At 40.7% G+C, this 22,296-nt stretch overlaps 1 protein-coding gene across 2 annotated transcripts in view; it reads right to left on the bottom strand.

Moving 5' to 3' along the window:
* Positions 1-21,271, bottom strand: part of ABL2 (ABL proto-oncogene 2, non-receptor tyrosine kinase) — a 26,121-nt gene extending 4,850 nt beyond the window's left edge. Inside the window, exons 1-10 of one of the 2 annotated variants that reach the window (XM_077763294.1) lie at positions 21,157-21,271; positions 15,627-15,689; positions 14,256-14,426; positions 9,196-9,491; positions 6,962-7,234; positions 5,787-5,871; positions 4,031-4,208; positions 3,220-3,404; positions 1,553-1,705; positions 412-501 (exon numbers count right to left, since the gene is read on the bottom strand). In XM_077763294.1, the coding sequence (XP_077619420.1) occupies positions 412-501; positions 1,553-1,705; positions 3,220-3,404; positions 4,031-4,208; positions 5,787-5,871; positions 6,962-7,234; positions 9,196-9,491; positions 14,256-14,426; positions 15,627-15,689; positions 21,157-21,271 (1,609 nt within the window). The remainder of the gene's footprint in view (positions 1-411; positions 502-1,552; positions 1,706-3,219; positions 3,405-4,030; positions 4,209-5,786; positions 5,872-6,961; positions 7,235-9,195; positions 9,492-14,255; positions 14,427-15,626; positions 15,690-21,156) is intronic. The other variant, XM_077763295.1, reaches the window with a different exon arrangement.
* Positions 21,272-22,296: the final 1,025 nt, after the last annotated feature.

The raw sequence follows: 22,296 nt of genomic DNA, 5'->3' as shown, positions 1-22,296 counted from the left end.
TTTTTTTTAAGTTTGTTTATTTTGAGAGAGAGAGAGAGAAAGTACAAGCGGGGTAGGGGGAGGGAGAGAGGGAGAGAGAAAGAATCCCAAGCAGGCTCCGTGCTGTCAGTGCAGAGCCTAATGCAAGTCTTGACCTCACGAACCACAAGTTCATGACCTACCTGAGTCTAAATCAAGAGCTGGACGCTTAACTGACTGAGCCACTCAGATGCCCTAAAATCTCAGTATTAAAAATGAGCTAGAGACAACAGAGACACATTTTAAAAAAGTAAAACAAGAATAAAGGCCAAGAATTAATTCAGTACCCTGAAATGGAGTCCCAAACTGCAGGAGTCTGTAATTTGTTAATGTTATCACCACCCTTGCCACCACCCAGGACTGGCGACCAACAATACATCCCCAGGTTCTCACCTTCAGAAATGCTGGAGTCATGGAACATGGTTTCAAAAGCCTGATGTGTTTCAGCAAAAGAGGGCCTGTCGGCAGGGCTCCACTTCCAGCCTGTGTAACACAAGAAGGAACTACTGAAAGCTTCTCTAAATTACCCATCTGGTGGCCCCCCTGAGAGGGAGTTCCGTGCATCGTGACGTGCGTGCGATATTGAAGCAGGAGCACAGCATGTTCACAGTGACAGTGAGGCTGCTGCTTTCCAGTTCCAGACTCACAGGTGTACTAAGTCCACTTCCTAGGTAGGGCTGGTCCTTCTATGCAGCCTTAGCTTCTGTCCTTCCTACTATATGGATAAAGAGTGGCGGGGAGATGGTTTATAAAACAGAAAGTTTTCTTCCACTGGAAGAATGAAAGAAGTAAAACCTGTCTTCAAACTCATTCTAACCTTATAATCAGCTATCCATATAGGAGGAACTCAGAGTTCCCTCTGACAAAAACAGGGCAGTAGGGAAAATAACAAGACTTATGCTTAAATACAAATACAATTTAATTCACTACTCATCTTCCAGCTTTCTCATCTGTAAGAAGTCAGACGCTTCTCTTTATCCATCAGAGGTTACTTTCAGGTGTTCTCGTCTTTAGGATTCATTTTTATCTGGATAAGAGCAACCTTCCCCTATCTAGTCTCCAAACCCAGTTTCTTATTATCCTATTAAATATGCAAGTGGGCCATGGAAACTAGTCTTAGGATTCCAATTAAGACACAATGGTTGGGCCATCTGGGTGGCTCAGTCAGTTAAGCATCCGAGTCTTGATTTCGGCCCAGGTCACAATCTCAGGGATCAAGCCGTGCGTTGAGCTCTGCACTGAGCCTGGAGCCTGCTTGGGATTCTCATTCTCTCTCTCTCTCTCCTCTGCCCCTCCTCCCATCCTCTCTCTCTAAAATAAATACACTCCTAAAAAAAACAACAACAAAAAAAACCAAAAAACCTCAATGGTTTGTCATATATGCCACCTATCTGATAAATGTCCAACTCTTTATATGTCATGAGATTAGTCGATCTAACAATACTGAAAGGAAAAAGATTTCTTATTTCAGTAATCATCCTGAATCACTGATTTAACCTTTTAAAATTAAAATATAAAAAAAAAACCCACTCACATGCTCTCATAAGTTCATAAACCTTAGGGGGGCATCCTTCAGGTTGTTCCATTCGATACCCTTTTTCCAGTAGATCGTAGACCTGAGACAGGTCAATACCTGGATATGGTGACATTCCATACGTAGCGATTTCCCACAGCAGGACCCCGAAAGCTGCGTAAGGGAGAAAAAAAAAAGTTGAATGTTCTTCACTGATTTTTTATTTATTGTGTACTATTAGGTTAACTTCTCTTTCAAATTCTGGAAAACATTCACACTGTTATGTTAATATACTCTAATTCTTCTAGCTGATTCTTACAGCTGAACTTGTCCTTTTAAGATATTTGCCACAAGAATGCTTCAGGTATAACCTCAAGACTTTCATTTAGATTTCCTTTACTGCAGTGACGGAAAATAAATTACGATCATTAAAAGTCTAGGACATAACCAAACTACTCTTAGAACAATCTATAATGTATTTAATGAGTTTCAGTTTTTAGATCAGCTAATATTAAAGGAGTAAGATAAAAATGGACTCATTTAAAATCAGAAAAAAATTATGTTAGAAAAAAATTGCTGGACTTTGTCACAGGTTATTTCTCAGTTTGAGATTCCTGACAGAAAGCAACACAGCATCCTACAACTTTTTTTGCTGGCCTACAACCTGAATTTCTAGACTTGTTCAGTCCATTGAGCTGCCACTAAATCAGAATGCTTTTCAGTGCAACAGAAACAAGATGAGTTACAAGGGCAAATTCTAGATGCAATTCCATCATGCTTCCTTGAAAACAGGAGGCTACTCTGCATCACAGTGCTCTGGAAATAAGCAATAAAACCTAATACGGAAAACAGGAAACTTTACAGAGAAAGGATAAGTAAAATTCCAATGCAGTCCAAGATCTAGACTGTGAGCTCTTTGAAAGCAGGGACTTTTTTCCCCCCATTTTCTTCTTTATATAATTTTTAAAAAAATATTTTATTTATTTCTGAGAGAGAAAGAGACAGCATGAGCAGGGGAGGGTCAGAGAGACAGGGAGACACAGAATCTGAAACAGGCTCCGGGCTCTGAGCTGGCAGTCAGCACAGAGCCTGACGCGGGGCTTGAACCCACGAACCATGAGATCATGCCCTGAGCCGAAGTCGGACGCTTAACCAACTAAGCCACCCAGGTGCCCCTTTCCCACTTTCTTCTTTACACTTTTTAAAAAATTTATTTAAGTTGGCTCCACACCCAATGTGGGGCTTGAACTCCTGACTCTGAGATCAAGAGTCGCAGGCTCTACGACTGAACCAACAAGGCACCCCTAGTTTACACTTCTTTCTATGCTAAGTGCCTAGCACAATGCCTGGCAGACAGTAGGTATTTAATTAAAGCTTTTTGAATGACCGATGAAGGATGGGGGTAAGGCAGAGTTTACTGGTCACATAAAGAGAAGCTCTAATAAAATGACAGGGGCGCTTGGCTGGCTCAATCAGTTAAGCTTCTGGGCTCTTGATTCTGGCTCAGGTCATGCATGATCTCCTGGCTCGGGAGTTCAAGTCCTGTATCAGGCTCTGCGCTGTCAGTGTGGAGCCTGCTTTGTATTCTCTCTCTCTCCTTTTCTGCCCCACCCCCACAGGCACTGTCTCTCAAAATAAATAAACTTAAAGAAAAAAAATGATACGAAAAAATCCCTTCCAAACCTTACCCCAAACGTCAGATTTAATTGAGAAGGTATTGTAGGCAAGACTCTCTGGTGCTGTCCATTTAATAGGAAATTTGGCTCCAGCATGAGCAGTATAGGTGTCTCCAGTCATCAATCTACTCAAGCCAAAGTCAGCCACTTTTACCACATGGTTTTCTCCCACTAGGCAGTTACGGGCTGCGAGATCTCTGTGGGAAAGAGAACCCTAATGTGATTCCACTCAGATGGTGAGGAAAATGGCCATGAACAAATGCTCTGTTCTTAGTTCTTTGTGCTACAAGCAGAGTTGGTAAGTCTGTGCTGACAGATACGGTAGTATCTTATGATGACAGCTAACCTGGTGGAAAGCCACTAATACCCACCACTTGGAGAGTAGTCATCAAGAGGCAGTTATGTGATACTAGAAAAAGCAGACTTCAGAAAATGGCTTCCTATTTATAAGCACACTGGGCTAGGTTTCAGAGGTGAGCAAAAGATGCTTTGCTGCAAGGCTTTACTTTAAGTTCTTAACTAAGACAGAAAGCTATTTTTAAAATTAAACCATTAGACGCAGCAAAAGGCTCTTGGATATAATCCTGGGCAAAATAAAGAGCATTATGTTCTGAGAACAGCAAAGGCTCCTTATTAATACTTTAACCAGAATGCAGCAGGTTTATAAGCTGGAAATGAGATTATAGTGGGCAGGCCCTGTCAAAGAGAAAACTGCTTTCCTGGGTCATCTGGAAATTTCCAGGAATGTTCTCACATTCTTTATTGGCACATCAAACAAGGTAGCTTCACGGTGAGTAACAGGCAGTGATCGGGCTTCACATACCTATGGATGAAATTCTTCTTCTCCAAATACTCCATTGCAGAAGAGATCTGGGTGGCCATGTACAGCAGCACGACCGCGGTCACTTCTTCTCGGTTGCACTCTCGGAGATAATCAAGCAAGTTGCCATAGGGCATGTACTCAGTCACGATGTAAAATGGTGGCTCCAAAGTACACACACCTGGTAGTTCAAGAATGGAGCTTGTTTTATCAGTATATACTTAAAAATTCCAAGCAACTTCGTCAAGAATAATTGACAAATTTTAAAGTCTAGTTCAGCAGTAATCTTTTCCCTTCTTGCCATCACATTCTGTGAAAATAACAATAGCAAAGCTAGGTTGCTGGTTGATAAGGGGGTCTCAGCCCCCATTACATCATTCTCTGGAAATCCACATGCATTTAAGTATTTGCCCCTTTGGGCAAAGGCAGAGTTACCAGGTTTAGTTCCATAAGGCCTCTGGAAGACCAAAATTTCTGGAGTTCTGTATATGCCCCAGACTCAGATCCTCACCTGCACACTAACAATGTTTATCTATTTATCTAAAAGTAATAGCAATCATATAGATGTTGAAGACTGTGTGAGCTCAACCTGTATAATGCTTTGTAAAAAGACTGTTTCCGTCGTCGAGGATTTCACTGACACAGGGCAGATTCCTTATAAAGAATAACAAGAAGCTGGGGCGCCTGCATGGCTCAGTTGGTTAAGTGTCTAACTCTTTTGGCTCAGGTCATGATCTCACAGTTTCGTTGAGTTCAATCCCCACATCAGGTTCTGGGCTGACAGCACAGAGCCTGCTTGGGATTCTCTCTCTCTTCTCTTTCTCTCAAAATAAACATTTTTTAAAAATGTATTTTTTTAAAAAAAGAATCAACAAGAAGCTATTTCCTTTGGGATAGTTTGTCTTAATGTGAACACCCAAAGAAACTGGCCCTCCTTTAAAAAGGGCAAAGAATTCAGGCAACAATTTCCTTGTGACCTGAACAGCCATTCTATCACAGCATAGCACCTTCTGCTCAGCAAGGTAAAGTGATGGGTGTGCTCACAATTTTTAATTTGCTTCAAAAGTTTTTTGTTTAATGTCTCTTTACTTTGTAAAAATACTTTGTGACAAAGTTTGGTTTGGTATCATTTTCAGTGGTTCTGAACTTCAATCTGAGGCAATTACCACATGCTGGGTAGTTTTATATATTGTAATCAATCCAATCCACTCTTTCCTGGGCAATTTTTAGAAAAAACTGTTTTCAAATTAATGTATGTACGTATGTATGTAATCTCTATACCAAACAGGGGCCTCAAACTCACAACCCCAAGATCGAGAGTCACATGCTGTACTGACTAAGCTGGCTAGGCACCCCATTCCAGGGGAATTTCTTGTTTTTTAATGTTTGTTTATTTTTGAGAGAGAGAGAAGGGCAGAGTGTGAGTGGGCGAGGGGCAGTGAGAGATGGAGATACTGAATCCAGGGACACCAAATCCAAAGGCTCCAAGCTGTCAGCACAGAGCCCGAAGTGGGGCTTGAACTCACAAACCTCGAGATCATGACCTGTTCCAAAGTTGGATGCTTAACCAACTGAGCCACTCAGTCACCCCCCAGGGCAATTTTTCAACACACAACCTGCTGGGTAAAATGAAAACCATTTACTGAAGTAGATTTGCCCTTGGAGCTTCTACCATGATGACTAAAAAGGAGCATGTGGAGTCAATGGGGTCGGAGACACACATCACTGAGGAAACCCAGGGCTTAGCAAGCGCCCTCACCTAAGAGCTGCACCAGATTAGGGTGCTTGATCTCCTTCATCACTGCGGCTTCTTTCAGGAACTCCTCCACCTCCATGGTATCTTCCTGGAAATGGGGGGAAAAGAGAAAACAAAACAAAACAAAAAAACAGAAGAGGGATGAACCCCCATTTTAATCATTTGAGTCAACTCAGTCCTAAACCTACAGCTTTAAAAAATTTTTTTCAAAAATACTTTTGAATATTTTAGCCTATTACTTAAAGAAATTTTATCAGAACCGACCGAATAATATGCTCCAGATACATCAAATTAAGAAAGAAAAATGTCCCTAAATGTATCCAGTATTTAAAACCAAAGTGAAAAGCAGGGCAAGCAATATTCAGCCATCATATCGCAACACAAAGGAAACATGGGAGACCTGGATGGTAACTACTTTCTCAGTTTACTTCCTTACACATCTCAGCCTTTGAAACAGGAGACAGAAGAGTTAGCTGTTTACACATTTGTCTTCCTGACAAATTCCTTAAGGAGCAATGCACATGTGCAAAGCCATGCATATTGTCTCACGCTCAGGGCAGGCTTAATACATGCTTGCTCACCAGAACGGACTACGACTCACAGCCTGCGCAGCCCTCACAAGTGATATGCCAGGGCTACCGAGGCAACCAGGAGAACCGTCAGAGAATGGAATGAGTGACTGTGTCACTGGATACTAGGATGTTTAACGAAGCCAGCGGCGTGAGGAAGCTCTCTGTGACCATTAGGAGCAAGAAGGGATCTAACTTCACAGAGATGGGGGGAGCACGAGGCAAAAAGCAGAAGGACAGACGAGCGAGCCCGCGAGCCTGAGTGCCGAACACCGCATGAACAATTCCGTCCAGCAGGGGTCCTTCTCAGGAAGCAAAATGGCTTGTTTTGCTATTATAACTCGGAATTTGCTCCTAACCTCTCACTAAGACCTACATCAACAGCCTCCAGAGACAAACCTTCCCCACATGTGGGTTTCACTGTGTTGCAGTGAATAATCTGCCCCTGCGTTGTCAGCAATGGCAGTAAGGTTAATCATCACTTTGTTGATGTGCTTGGCATCGGTGGGTGAAAAGCGCTCCCGAGTTGAAGAAGGGCACGTTCATATTTCCAAGTGATTCAGCACAAAAGAAAAAAATGTCTGGAAACTGTAATTCTTAGCAACCCACCTTCAATGTTTTCACAGCAACCGTAAGGCTATATTTCTTCCAGACGCCAACATAAACTTCTCCATACTGTCCACCCCCAAGTTTGTGCTTCATGGTAATATCAGTTCGTTCCATTTCCCATTTGTCATGGATGGGGGACACGCCATAGACCGTTGGCTTATTACACTTGGGCGCTGGGTAGTGTAATGTTGTCACTAGCCCATCCGCCACCGTGGAGTGATGGTGGACCAGCTCCGCAAGGGTGCTAAAACGGCTCTCAGCAGTTACATACACCTGAGGAGAAAGGCAGGTGAAAAGCTCCATCAACTTGGAAAGGGTCAGGATCATTTTTTTCGAAGCCCATTATTTCACTGGTCTGAAGATACAAAGATAGGTGGTTATCTTATTGAGGTAAATGAAAAGTAAACGATGATGGTAAGGGGAAACACAGAACTTCAATTAAAATCCTCCTTAAACCATTCTTCCTAGGCTTCCTAAATAAGCTCTAGTTTTAGGGGAAAAACTTCCAAGATATCTCTCTGGATCATCAAGATCATTGGTCTTCAAGTAGTTTTAAGCAACAAGACTGTGAAACCCAAATGTGTTAGCAGCGAAGGTGTTCTGATTAAAGGAAGGAAAAGGAAACACAGCCTCCTATAAAAGGTTATGAAATACCATGTCAGAATCCTGCACAGAACCTAACTTGAGAACCATGGATTTCAATTTTTTTGGTAGGTAGAGCGTATTTAAGTATCTTATCATTTTTACTTAATAAGGATAGGTTTTTGAGTAGCTAGGCCATTAAAAATAAAGGGCCATAATTTTATTTCAGAATTGTTAACAAAACAGTAGTTAATCTGTAACAATAAAAGTATAAAAGATGAACAGTCTCCAACCCCTTGCCCATCAGCAACAGTCCCAGCCCCTCACACCCCTGCCCCACCCCCCAACAGTCACTAATCCCTTTCACTCAGTTTTCTGTGTGTGGCACTCCTATGACATAGGTCAACAAGTTTTTCTGCAGGTCAGAGAGTAAATATTTCAGGCTTGTGGCCATAATGCCTCTGTCACAACTATCAAAAGCTGCTATAACAATGAGAAAGCAGCCACAGACAATATATAAACAAATGGGTGTGGCTGTACTTCAATAAGCTTTTATTGACAAAAACAGGCAACTGGTGGGCCCACAGATTTTCTTCAGAGTATGTACAGCAGTGGTACATTTTTTGTTGTTGTATGAGATCCTATTTTGTGAATATACCACAATTTTGTAATTCATTCTGTCGTTAGACAATTAAGCGTTTCTAGTTTGGGGCTATTACAAATGATGCAGCCGCGAACGTTTTGTTCATGTCTATGTCTTCTGTACAACACATGCACTCATTTCTGTAAACCAGACACGAAGCTGCTAGGTCTCCCCTACATGATCACTCATCTGATTCTATCTGGTTTCATCAAGAGACAGTAGGTCTGTGGGGTGATACAAAAAAGAGAATTAGTAATTACTTCCTACTCTGTAAGAGCCATTATGTTTTCAAGAAATTACTTCGTTTAATCCTCAGAGCGATCCAATAAAGTGAGATGAGAAATAGGCTTATGTACAGTCACAAAGTTAATAAATATGCACGGTGGAGTCCCACACTAAACTGGGTCTGCCTGCTGCAAAGCCGGGGCTTTCCCTGCTGTGCGGATCACACGGAGGGCAAGAACGGAACAGAGGATTCTGTGTACATTGACTGTTCCGCAGAACTGACATTCAGGCAGGCCTCAGACTCTATAAAGTGAAACAGTTCCACTCTAAGACACCACTCTGAAACGGCTGGTCTTCCCAACATGTACACTGCTAAATGACTCACCTATTTATAGTAACACACACATGATCAGTCTCAGTCTCAGAGGCCCAAATTCTCATTTGTGAACTTTGTGGCAGAGACTGTTATAGTTTTCAAACACATAAGGATTAAGTGATCAGTTCTGTACAACACAATGGATGTAGAGTACAGATCTGTACACTGACGGTGATTACAACAGCGAACTTAAATAATAGTTTCCTTCATTCACCTTCAAATCTACCTCATCGTTAAACTGTTAATATAATGCTCATTTCGGAAAGCTCTAACGTGCCGAACAGCCCAAATTCACATCAGTGATTATTTCATGTCAGACCTAAAAACTTTTGTTTTTTTTGGTCATTCTGAGCATTTTTTCCTAAAGAAGAGCCCATCCGCACCCCAGGTGGCACCGGCCAGTCTCACCTTGCCGTCCGTGGTGGTGTTGATCCTGTAGTGATAGACGCGCCCCTCATACCTGAGCGAGATGGACAGCTGCCCGGGGCTGCTCTCACTCTCTCGCACCAGGAAGCTGCCGTTGATTAGACTGCTGAGGAGGTATTCCGCTGCGCTGCGTGACACAGGCCCATGGTACCAGGAATGTTTTTCCAAGCTGTTCACTGGGGTGATGTAGTTGCTTGGCACCCAACCTTGGCCATTCTTAGAGCGAACTTCACTCCACTCACCATTCTGGTTGTAACCAAGGACTCGTAGCTTTTCACCTAGCCATGACATCGTGAGAAGAGAGAAGAGAGGAGAAGAGAGGAGAGGAGAAGAGAGGAGAGGAGTAGAGAGGAGAGGAGAAGAGAGGAGAAGAGAGATGAGGACTTGTCTCAAACAGCAGCAGTCTACTGTCAAACCCTAAACTCTGAAAAAAATCAGGAAATTTTATGCCAACATTTAAAAAAAATAACAAAAACAAACTTGGCTGCTCACCATATCCTGATCGATCTCTTTAGTTTGTAGCTTAAACACAAGTAGCACAGTTAGAAATAACCTTCTGGGGGCGCCTGGGTGGCTTAGTCGGGTAAGCGTCCGACTTTCGCTTAGGTCATGATCTCGCGGTTCGCGGGTTCGAGCCCCGCGTCGGGCTCTGTGCTGACTGCCAGCTCAGAGCCTGGAGCCTGTTTCAGAGTCTGTGACTCCCTCTCTCTCTGACCCTCCCCTGCTCACGCTGTCTCTCTCTCTCTCTCTCTCCTAGAAATAAATAAATTAAAAAAAAAAAAATTAAAAAAAAAAAAAAAAAATAACCTTCTGGTTTTTACTAAAGGTTTTTACACCAACTAAAAAGAATGTCACTAGGAAACCCCATGTGTGGTATAGTACAGCAGCATATAAAGACAGAAAGGCTCCTGATCCATAAACTTGGAGGACACGCTGATGGCTGCCAGAGGGGAGAAGGTGGGGCAATGCACAGAATGGGGGAAGGGGAGTGGGAGATACAGTTCAGAGAATGAACAAGTCACAGGGAATACAGTCAGTGGTATCGTAACAGAGCTGTGTGGTGACAGATGGTAGCTACACTTGTGGTGAGCACAGCACGACAAATAGAGTAAATCCCAATGTCGTACACCTGAAGTAATGCAGTATCGTGTGTCAACTATACTTGAATTTAAAAAAGACAGCTTACTCTGAAAAATGACATAGTCTCACCCTTCAAAAAAAAAAAAGTTCATTTTTCTCAAAACAGTTTGTCAAGGAATGTATCTTACATATGGTTCAATGCTAACAACAATCAAAGATCAGGGATAAGAAATGCGGAACACAAAGTTACTTTGAAATTTCAGCTGGCACCAAAGCAGCAAGGCAATCTACGTAAGAAACAAAAAACAACACAACAAAATAGAAGCACAAACCGCAGAGCTCTCAGCAGTGTTTGCAGAAAGAAACTGTTTGGGGGGCAGACGGTTAGGACTCCCAAAGCACAACCTTTTCCAGGACTCAAATTTTAACAGTTATAGTTTCCCAACTTCCCTCCTGTTCCCCCAGAAGATGAGTCAGTCCTACTCATTCCTCTAAAATTAGCGTGTGGGAAGAGAAGCTGACGCTGAGGCCGGAACCCAAGACAAGTTACTCAGAATGTCTTTGCTGTCAACATCAATGTCCTTAATTTCTCTATTAAAGGGGTGAACCTCAACTTTAAACTCCCTAATATACATTTTGCTCCTAAACTTGCAGCTCAGACAAAACAGTAAAGGTGAAAGAGAGATCATGCATGTGGCCCACTAGTTTTCAGGCAAAGGCCACAGAGGAAACATTCAAAATCATTATTCTGGTAGCCATTGAACTTTTTCAGCTGCCCACAGAAATGTTTACCATGGGGTCACTTTCTTTATTAGCTCCTACGATCTCACCTTTGACCTGGATGTGAGACATTCAATGACCAAAACACAGGGGTATGTGCTCATAAAATATACATACATCCAGATGGGGAGATGAGAGTGTGTGTGTGGTGTGGCTGTGGAAACGCACCAGTGCATAGATAAATACTCACCAGCCATATCTGCAGGTCAAAAACCCCAGTGCTCCTAGAAAGGCTAAATAAAACCTGTTCCTCTCTAGCTTTTATCTACTGTACCACAAGAGCCAGAAAAAGTGAAGAATTAGTATATTATTGTTGCTTCCTTACAATTAACTGCTAACGGCACGTCATCATAAACAGGATACAGTCAGAAACCCTAAGCTTTTGTTTATTTCCCTCTCTTTTAGAAGTTAGGAGGGGAATTTTCTACCCTGGAAGTTTTGAGTACCATGGAAATCGACGACGATAGGACTAATGGGGATGTAAACATTAGTTCTGCTGACAGAAGAATGCTGGGAGAACTCTGATTTTTATTTCAAACAAAAAACAATATTCAAAGGAGGAACTAAAATAAACGCCATTATTTTTTAAAAATATATTTCCTTGTCCTTTAATAAAATAGCTTTAGCATGACATCATTTTATATTAATAAGAACCTGATGGAAAAATCTGGCATCTCATGGGTTTCAAGAGGAATCACCGTGTGCCACGAGATAACAAGAGCCCCACCCCGGCCTGCACTCAGGCAACTGCTATAACCGAGGAATCAACAGACGTTCTCCACCGATGTTTCCTTGGTGACTGAGCTATCTTGGAAAAATCTCACATGCAAAGTCTATCTAGAAAGAATGTTCTGAGTCACTGCTTTACAAACTTCCCTACTGAAGTATCAATAAGGGTAAAAAAGTGTGTTGAGGTCCAAAAAAAGTATATATACTGCACTGTATAAAATTCTTTGAAGTCCTTTGTTTTATCCTGTGTAAAATCTCCCCCCATGCATAAACCTCATACGCACAGAAATACTATCACCATCCCTCCCCCAAAATTATCCAAAGTCTTCAAGAGGAGATCACCCGCTTTACTTTTTCTATGCCTTTAAAACCTCCTGGCACAGATATATGTGCCCTTACACCTACTCTGGGACACATCTATACCCCAGGTCTGAGTTAAGGGTTTCTTCTGCTTTTGATTAATCTGGCTGGATTTAAAAAACTGATACATGTAAAAATTTTATAAAAGGGTAACATTCCCTGAGTGGAGGTCTGTCTTAATCTGGTATATCCACTCTCATTTAAAGCCTGTTTATTTTGAGGGAGAGAGAAAGAAAGAGGCCGAGAGAGAGAGAGAGAGAGAGAGAGAGAGAGAGAGAGAGGCACAGAGAGAGACAGAGTGAGAATCCAAAGCAGGCTCTTGCGCAGAGCCCAAGACAGGGCTTGATCTAACAAGCCAGGAGATCATGACCTGAGCCAAAATCAAGAATCAGATGCTTAACTCACAGAGCCACCCACGCACCCCTACTCACTTCCATTTAATACCTCATTATGAACCTTACAAATAAAAAGTGTATGTGTGGCAAATTATCATTTAAATTTCAGTTTCATTTAAGTTAAAAATTATCCTTGGGGCACCTGGGTGGCTCAGTCAATTAAGCCTCTGGCTTTGGCTCATATCATGATCTCATGGTTCGTGGATTTCAGCCCAGTGTCCAGCTATGGGCTAACAGCACAGAGCCTGGAGCCTGCTTTGGATTCTGTGTATCCCCCTCTCTCTGACCCTCCCCTGCTCATGCGCTGTCAGTCTTTCTCAATAATAAATAAGCATTAAACATTTAAAATTAATTTTCCAGAAATATATTTTTTCCCAGTAAGAGACTTTCATAAATTCAAAAGAACAAGCTTAGGCAGGTTAGCGATCTAATTCATATATACAATAAGAATGTCCCACACTCTCTTTTACTTTTTTTGTAATTTTTTGTATGTTTATTATTTTTTATTTTTTACAGTAATCTCTACACCCAATGTGGGGCTCAAACTCACAACTCCAAGATTAAGAGTCGCATGCTCTACCCACTGAGCCAGCCAGGCACCCTTCTTTCTCATCAAAGGTCCACATTTTTTGTCCTTGTTCAAAAAACTAATAATGGATGATTTTACTTGGTCGTGTTCTCTCAGTGCTCCCTTTTATAAATTTTCTACTAAAATAAATGACTATTCTCTTGAGAGTATTACTACAATAGAAATCCTTCCTACTATTCTTTTCACTAGCACATATAAACACAAATGAGAGATTTGTCTAGGCCAGTGCTACTCAAAGCAGGTCCATAATAAGACATGACACTTGTGCTGGAATGTGAATCACTGGACTACTTCCTTCTTGTTCAAAGTCTTGCTCCAGGGGCTCCTGGGTGGCTCAGTCAGTTAAGCGTCCAACTTGGGCTCAGGACATGATTTCACGGTTCGTGGGTTCAAGCCCCACGTCGGGATCTGTGCTGACAGCTCTGAGCCTGGAGACTGTTTCAGATTCTGTATCTCCCTCTCTCTTTGCCCCTCTCCTGCCTGCACTCTCTCTGTCTCTCTCTCAAAACTAAAACATTAAGTAGAAAGGAAAAGGAAAAGGAAAAGTCTTGCTCCAAAAAAGGAAAATGTCAGCTGAACTAAATAATAAGTAGTATACTTAGTGACATAGTTGGTTTATATTATCAAGAGCAAGTTGTTAATCTTAACAATGTGGACTGGTAATGAACTGTTCTCAGATAAGCAGTCAGCTCAGATAAGCAGTCAGCCCACAGACAACACTTTGAGTAGCACCAGGCTCTGGCAACATGACTCATCTTAGCCACAGTTCAGTTAGAAGAGGTGTATAGTAAACCTACCACTACAGAAGATGAATGTGGCATATTACATACAGAACCAAATTCTGAGAATGAGAACAGTTTATGTATATACCACATGGTGCTTTTTCTAAAATACTTTATCTCCACTTATCCTTAATAAACCCTATAAAGTAGACAAAGTGACAGTATCCCATACAGAGGCCAATGAACCAAACAAACAAGCCAATGAACCAAAAGTATCTGGGCCTAAATCACCTAATTTTAGTCAGAGGCAGAAGCTAGAACAGACCCCTTTAGTTCTTAAGCACTAATGAAGATGGAAAAGTGAGGAGATGTTATACAGAACCTCACCTTTAGTGATGCTGAGTGTATTATCACCACTTGCTACAAAATCATAAAGTGCAACAAAGAGATTAGGGTCACTCTCGGTGGCTCCAAGTAAGTTCTCCTTGGAGCTCCACCTGATGGCTTCGTTCAGCGCCTGGGGTTCAACATCACAACCATAGGGGCGGTGCAAGGCTTCTGAAAGACATAGAAAGAGAGAAGAATTCACACTAAGTTCAACTATTAAAAACTCATTTGAATTCAATACATACATAATATTTTAGCTGCTGGCATGCATGTATACTGAAAGCTCCCAGGCAGAAAAGAACTGTATAATATGGACTCATGAAGAACGAGCAAATGGTACAGTCTCCTAAGCATGAGAGAAGTCTATTTGTTGAAAATATAACAAAAGATCACAAAATGAGCATTTAGCTGTGATTTATACGTATTTACCAAAATCAGAAATAGAAAAAGCAGTTTTCTTAAAATGAAAAAAAGAAATCTCAGAAAGAAACGGCCATTCATTTCATAAAACATATTGGGTATTTTGTGGTGGTGGTGGTTTCAAGAAAGTACAGTTATGTTTTATAAGTCCTCCCAAACTACCCTTCCTCTTCCCTTACTCTCTCCACATAAAACAAATTGTGGAAATGATAACAGAGACTTTAAGAAATATGTACATATTGCATAAAACCAGATCTTCCATTTACATATAGAAAAATTGTAGAAACAGTGCTGCCAGAAAGAAAAATTACTAACATTATCTGTTCAACAACAGAAAAATGTTTTGATTTCATAGAAAATATTCTTGGCATTCCAAAATAACCTTTGTTTTACTATGCACTGTCTATAATATAATAGCAAACAATTACTGTTTTAATGAAAAAGTTTTTACCTTATTTTCTTTTACTAGATGGTATATTTCTGTAATTGAGAACTTAATTGAAGGCTCTAGAAAACATCACCAACAATGGACATTTGAGTTTCTACCATGTGTAATGGTTGAAGCCTTGTAAGACCTGGATTCTTCTGCAGGCTTTATGGTTCCTAAACTGAGTCACACCACACAACCAGGTGATCCCTACAAAGGTGACCTGCTTCTCACAACCCAGGTCATTGACATAAAAAAAATACGCTATGCCTTCAATGGTGATTTTCTCGCTCACGGAAACGGTTTTTAAGGGGCTGTCTGCCACTATCCAACTACCTATTGTGATAGAACAACACTTTTCTATTAGGTCTCTCTCTCCTTCTACCATTTTTCATTTAAAATTGACTTTCTTATTTAAAGAAGAAAAATCCATTTGAGTCTGTGGTTTTATTTCTTTTCAAATCCACTCCCTCCTCTCCATCTCTCCTGCCAATGCCTTAGGTCAGATCCCCATCATCTCTCACCTGGACTACTGCCTCCAGTCTTGTCTCCCTCAAAGCCATCCTCCACACAGCTGGCAAAGTGATCTATTTAAAACAAAAATTTGACCATGTCACTCTTCTTAAGCTTCTTTAATAGTTCACCATCAAGCTAAAATCTTTTCAATGGCCTTCAAGGTCTTTTATGTTCAGGTCTCTACCTACTTCTCCAGCTTTACCTCTCCCCACTCCACACCTCAAATTCTAAACATGAACACATACCATGATGCGTCCTTTTTTGTGCCTTTATTCACAGAGTCCTGGCTACCTGGAATGTGATCTTCTCCCACCCTTCCTTTGCCTTATTTCTACTCATTCTATAACATTCAGGTCTAGTGTAAGCTCCCCTAGGAAGCCTCATATGCTCCCCCTCCCTGTATTCTCAAAAGCATTACACTTGCTACATTTGTACCTTCTATCTTTATATCCTCAATTGATGTTTATTTCCCAAACTTTACAACGTACTCCTTGACATTAAAACTTTTTTTTCTAGCATGAGTTACACAGTATGTGTTCAGTAACTGATAACTGAATGACCAAATTATACAAAAATATAAGTGACAGGAAACAGTGAGATGTATTTTAATCTTAGAATAGCATTCACCAATGTTTTAAAAATGGCTTCATAACTGTCTACAGAAATTCCTGTATTAGGCTGGATCTGTAATTTTCCTGATAGCTTCAGAGTTTACTTCACTTCATCACATTCCTTCCTAAGAGGAATGGATCTTTAAAATTTCAGAGCTAATTAAATATGGCCCACATTAAGATTATGACAAATCTGAAGTTATGTCCAGATGTCCTGAAAAGTTATTGTGAATCAGATGTGTTATTATTGCTCCTTGTTTAAATGCAGTTACAAGGAATGGAAACAGCTGTACTAAGATAACCAATTAGGATTACCAAACAAACAAAACACCATATTCTATGAAACATCCTTCAAACTGGTCACATGTACTTGTTTTTCTTTATTCTAATAAATTATCCACTCTAGCAGAATTTCCATTGGGCTACAAAATGCCAATCCTTTATTAAAATGAAAAGAATGCCAAAAAGTATAGAGAATATTTGTAATATTTATTAGGTTCTATAGCGAGTATCACATGATCCACACTGATAAATGTTTCTTGCCAGTGATGGTGGTAACATTAGCATGTTTTGTGATTATTACTCTATTTTTCTGTTTAATTATTATCACATAGTTCAAGTACATTTTCTTCTTGTTGGATAGAGGTCCCCTTGTTTGAGATTATAAGAGGAACAAAAATCAAGGGTAACAAGAACTGTGTACTATCAATGACCAACTTAGAAATAATAATTAAGCAGACACTGAAGCCAACTCTTAAATCCTAGCAGGCCAAAACTAGCAAAAACCGTAATACAATTATATCTTACTTTGTAAAACCCAATATATGAACACTTAAAGTTTACAAAACTAATAATTTTAGTGAACATCTATTATACACCATGCTGAGCTTCAGAATATCAAGATAATAAATCACTAATAACACTATTTGGACTTACTATAAAATACTCTGTTCTTTCCCCAAATCTGCTTCTCCCACAGAATTCCCCGTCTCAGTTAATAGCAATTCCCTCTTTTCAACTGCTCAAGCCGAAAGCCTTGAAGTTTGAGTACAAACTTCCAGCTATAACATGAACAAGTTCTGGCATCTAACATATGATTATACATAATAATACTGTGTCATATACTTGAAAGTTGCTAAGCGAGTAGACAGTATATGTTCTCACCACAACATAAGGAATGATAATCATGTGATGTGATGCAGGTATAGCTAATGCTATGGGGGTAATCATTATGCAATATGTAAGTATCAAGTCAACACCTTGTACACCTTAAACTTACACAATATTAAATGTCAATTATATCAATAAAGTGTGTGGGGGGGAACCTTTGGAAGCACTAAGGACTCCTTTTTGCTCTCACACAGTACATCCAGTCCCTAAGGAAACCCTATTGGTAGTGCCTTCAAAAACATACCCAGAATCTGTCTATTTCTCACCCCCTCCACTACTACCACCTTATTACCACCACCATCATCTGTCACCCATCATCTCATCACCACACTCCTGAGTTCCATGCCTCTATCCTTATTCTCTACTGTCTATTCTCAACACACCAACCAGTTTTTAAAGTGTAAGTCAGATGATGTTACTCCTCTGGCTCCAAATTCTTGGAGAGCTCCCTACCTTAGAGTAAAATGTGAGAGTCCTCAGGAGAGCCTGCCAGGCCCTTCACAAGTTGCCTTGCCCAATTCATCTGCCTGTACTCCTCCCCTAGTTTACCTCATTCTGGTACTGGCCTCCTTGCTATTATTGAACAAGGCAGGCATACTCCTACCTCGGGATGTCTGTCCTGGTTGTTTCTTCTAAAACCTTCCTCCCCAAGACATTCACATGACACTTAACTCAAATGTAACCCTCTTGGTACAGCATTCTCTGACTGTTCTATTTTAAAACGCAGCTATTCCTGACAAGACTCCCACGTCCTCCCCTCCCCAAGTCTCCTTCCCGATTTCTCCCCGAGCTCTCATTACCACACACTAGCTAATTATTATATTCATGTATATTATTTAACCGTCCCCAGAGTACCAATTTTATGAGGACAACGATTTTTATATGCTTTGTCCACTAATAAATTCCAAGCACCCAGAATAGTGCACATATGAGTCTCTCAAAAAAACATTTGTTGAATAAGTGAATTATGTGTACTGTTAACTCACTACTGTACCACCACGGAAGGACAGAACACCAAACTCTGGATCAGAAAAGGTTTCAGAGAAGAGAAAGCATTTAAATTAGACGAAAAGGAACTGTGCACTGATGACAGGGTGACAGGCTGTCAGTGTGCAAGGACATGTCTATGACATGCACGTTATCTGTACTGAAGAGAAGCTCCATCAAGCTTAAAAGGTTTGTGAAAGGCATGAAGTTCAGCTTTTTAAAAACCACACTATTTGAAAAATGGCAAAGAGCACAATTTGATGGAAACTTAAAAAGATGTATAGAGACCAAACAATACTGTACATTTCTCAAAAATTCAAAGTAACAAATACAGGATAAAAGTCATGTTTGAGGCCAAAGTACTAAAAGAACCATGACTTGGAAAACAATCCTTCCTTTTTGTTCCCCACTCCCCTTCTTCCCATCTCTGCTTTTATGATCTTTTTGGTCAAGTCAAAGATCTTATTTCCTTCCTTTCTTCTTTCTTCCCCCTCACTCTTTTGTTCTCATAGAGCTAATAAAGGTCAATTTCCTGTACAATCCGTCTGCACAGGATATCCACTTAAACGCCATCCTATCCGCTAGCATCAAACAAAAGGGAAAATATTTCAAAGACAAAAAACATCTTAACATTTTCCTGAGGCCAAGAATGAACATGTATTATATCATAAAGAATTAAAGAATTAAATGCAGGAGAACAAGCCAAGGAATGACAGGGTGGGGGAGCCTCTAGGAAAAGCAAGTAAATGACACAGTGTTATCCAGTGGGTCACAGTCTATGCCACTCTCCTCGTCAGCTTAAAACAGACACATCTGGATGATTCAGATGTACTGAGGCTGCACAAATGCAAGTGTGCAGGCTGGGAATGTTTTATTTTTGAACAGTGTGAAATGACCACTCTATATTAGGTATGTATATTACATAACAGGTTAATTTTTCATTAATCGCTGTTATTGAAGTAGATCATGGACTTAAAATGAGACAATATAGGACCCAAGGAGGAGAAATAGGACCATTAAGTAAAGGTTGATTTTATTACTTTTTTCTACTGACAGACAGGCAGAAGACAATAAAAATAAGGCAAAACATAGAAACAGAAGTTTGTACAAAGTAAATTATCAGGACTAAACAACTTAAAATCCAGAATAAAATTCAGACTCAAATTCAGAAATAATTCCTAAATTTAATTTTATGAAAAAACACTTTTCAACAATGAGTCATTCAGTAACTTTTATCAGTTTAATTAGAAATTTGTCAGGTAGTGGGGGCACCTGGGTGACTCAGTTAGTTAAGCATCTGACTTTGGCTCAGGTCATGATCTCATAGTTCGTGCATTCAAGCCCCAAAGCCTGGTTCTGTGCTGACAGCTCAGAGTCTGGAGCTGCTTCAGATTCTGTGTCTCCCTCTCTCTCTGCCCCTCTCCTGCTTGCACTCTCTCTCTCTCTCTCAAAAATAAATAAAACAGGGGCGCCTGGGTGGCTTAGTCGGTTAAGTGTCTGACTTTTGCTAAGGTCATGATCTCGCAGTCGGTGAGTTCGAGCCCCGCGTCGGGCTCTGTGCTGACTGCCAGCTCAGAGCCTGGAGCCTATTTCAGAGTCTGTATCTCCCTCTCTCTCTGACCCTCCCCTGCGCACGCTATCTCTCTCTCTCCTAGAAATAAATACAAATATTTAAAATAAATAAATAAATGAATGAATAAATAAATAAAACATTTTTAAAAATTTAAGAAACTTGTCAGGTAGTAACTGGAGAAATAAATATACAAAATTTTAAGTTGAGGCATTTCCCAGGATTTTACAAACCGTTATCTTGCCGGAATTCTACCTTATCTGACTGCATATTCTCTAAGAAGCTAATACCTTTTTTTACTTTTTTATTTTAGAGAGAGAGAGAGCACACACGAGTAGGGGAGAAGGGCGGTGGGGGAGGTAGAGAGAGAGGGAGGGAGGGAGAGAGAGAGGGGGGAGGGAGGGAGAGAGACAGAGACACTCTTAAGGGATCCTGGGATCATGACCTGAGCCGAAATCAAGAGTAGATAATCACTGAACTGAGCCACCCAGGTGCCCCCAAAGCTAATACTTTTGAGTACTGCTTATGTAATGTGGCTGGATAAGTCATTCCACAGTTCTCAATGTACCTTAAGTTCTTCATCTCAAGTCATATATATCTTAACACCACAAAATACTACCTATCACTCATTTATTCTTTCCTTCAGTAAGTGCTTACTGAGATCCTACTATGAAATACCAGAAAAAAAGCAAATCATCCCTTTTTTAAAATTTTTTTAAAATGTTTTATTTATTTCTAAGAGAGAGAGACAGCATGAGCAGGGGAGGGTCAGAGAGAGGGGAGACACAGAATCTGAAGCAGGCTCCAGGCTCTGAGCTAGCTGTCAGCACAGAGCCCGACACGGGGCTCGAACCCACAAACAGTGAGACCACGACCTGAGCCGAAGTCGGACGCTTAAATGACTGAGCCACCCAGGTGCTCTTTTTTAATTTTTTTCTTAAAGCAAACCACTCCTAAATGGATGATGAAGTAAGCCTGTAGAGAAACGTTTCCTCAGAGAAAATCTGTTTACCATAAAACACCACTACACTTTTAAAAGAGGAAACGCCCTAAGGAGATTCATCTTTTACATCACTTAAATTAACTTCACTGGCCAAAAACGAAGACAGTAATAGCAGTAGGGAAAATTTTTTGAAATCTCCATTCATGTTTGATTACTGTGATTATCAACCCTCCCCAACTATCACCTTTGAACCATACCTGTCACGTTGGGCAGAGCCGTTTCTGAGGCCTCACTGCTGCACAGGCAGCGAGGCGGCGTGTCCTGATCTCTGCCATAACTACCGCGTGGAAGCAGGACTGTCCCAAGGACCATTCCTCTGGCCAGAAGCACCAAAGTTAAACTGTTCTGTGTAGAGGAAGTCTTAGAATTCCACTCCCTGACAAGCAATACCACATGCATGTGACATTTACTCATGTTCTCAGTGGCCAGTGGGAACCAACAGAAGGAAGGGTAATCATTTACAAGTTCCAAAGTGGGCGGAGAGTAACCCCAAGGAAAGTGTCTAGTAATCAGCAAAGACGGTGTCAGATCAAAGTTACTTCAGAAGCAGCTCTGGAAAGGTTTTGAAAAAATAAAGTAAAAAACACATAAAAGAGTAATGAATAATAAAATATGTAGGAAACAGTATATACATAGGTAGATTTCGTTCCTAAATGGATGATGAAGTAAGGTCTATAGAGAAAAATTTCCTCAGAGAAAACCTGTTTACAGTAAAGCACCACTACACTTTTAAAAGAGGAAACGCCCTAAGGAGACTCATCTTTTGCATCACTTAAATTAGCTCAAGTAACCACAAATCCAAAGTCAAAGAAATAGTTACAATCTGATTCATGAGCAAAGAAGCCAGGAAATGTCTGCCTTCACTAACATTTCAGCTCTACAGCTTAATACGGCTAAAAATATGGCATGAAAAAAAAATACGGCATGACTGTAACATGAATGGACCTAGATGGTGTTAGGGTAAGTGCAACAAGTCAGGCTGAGAAAGACAAATACCATATGATTTCACTTATATGGGGAAACCTAAAGAAATAAGCGAGTAAACAAAAAGCAAAACAGACCCATAAAGACAGAGAACCAATGGCTGTCAGGAAGAAGGGGGTTGGGGAGATGGACAAAACGTATGAAGGGGAGTAGGAAACACAGGCTTCCAGTGATGGAATAAATAAGTCACGAGGATGAAAGACACAGCATGGGGATACACTCAATGGTACTGTGACAGCACCGTGTGGTGACAGATGGTAACCACACTTAATGGGGAGCACTGTCAAATCACTGTACACGTGAAACTAATGCACCATTGTGCTAAGTATCCTTCAATTTAAAAATAAGTAACA

The sequence above is a fragment of the Crocuta crocuta genome, unplaced genomic scaffold (assembly GCF_008692635.1).
Source record: "Crocuta crocuta isolate KB4526 unplaced genomic scaffold, BGI_CrCroc_1.0 scaffold3, whole genome shotgun sequence".
Lineage (NCBI taxonomy): Eukaryota > Metazoa > Chordata > Mammalia > Carnivora > Hyaenidae > Crocuta > Crocuta crocuta.
This window is presented reverse-complemented; position numbering and strand designations above follow the sequence as displayed.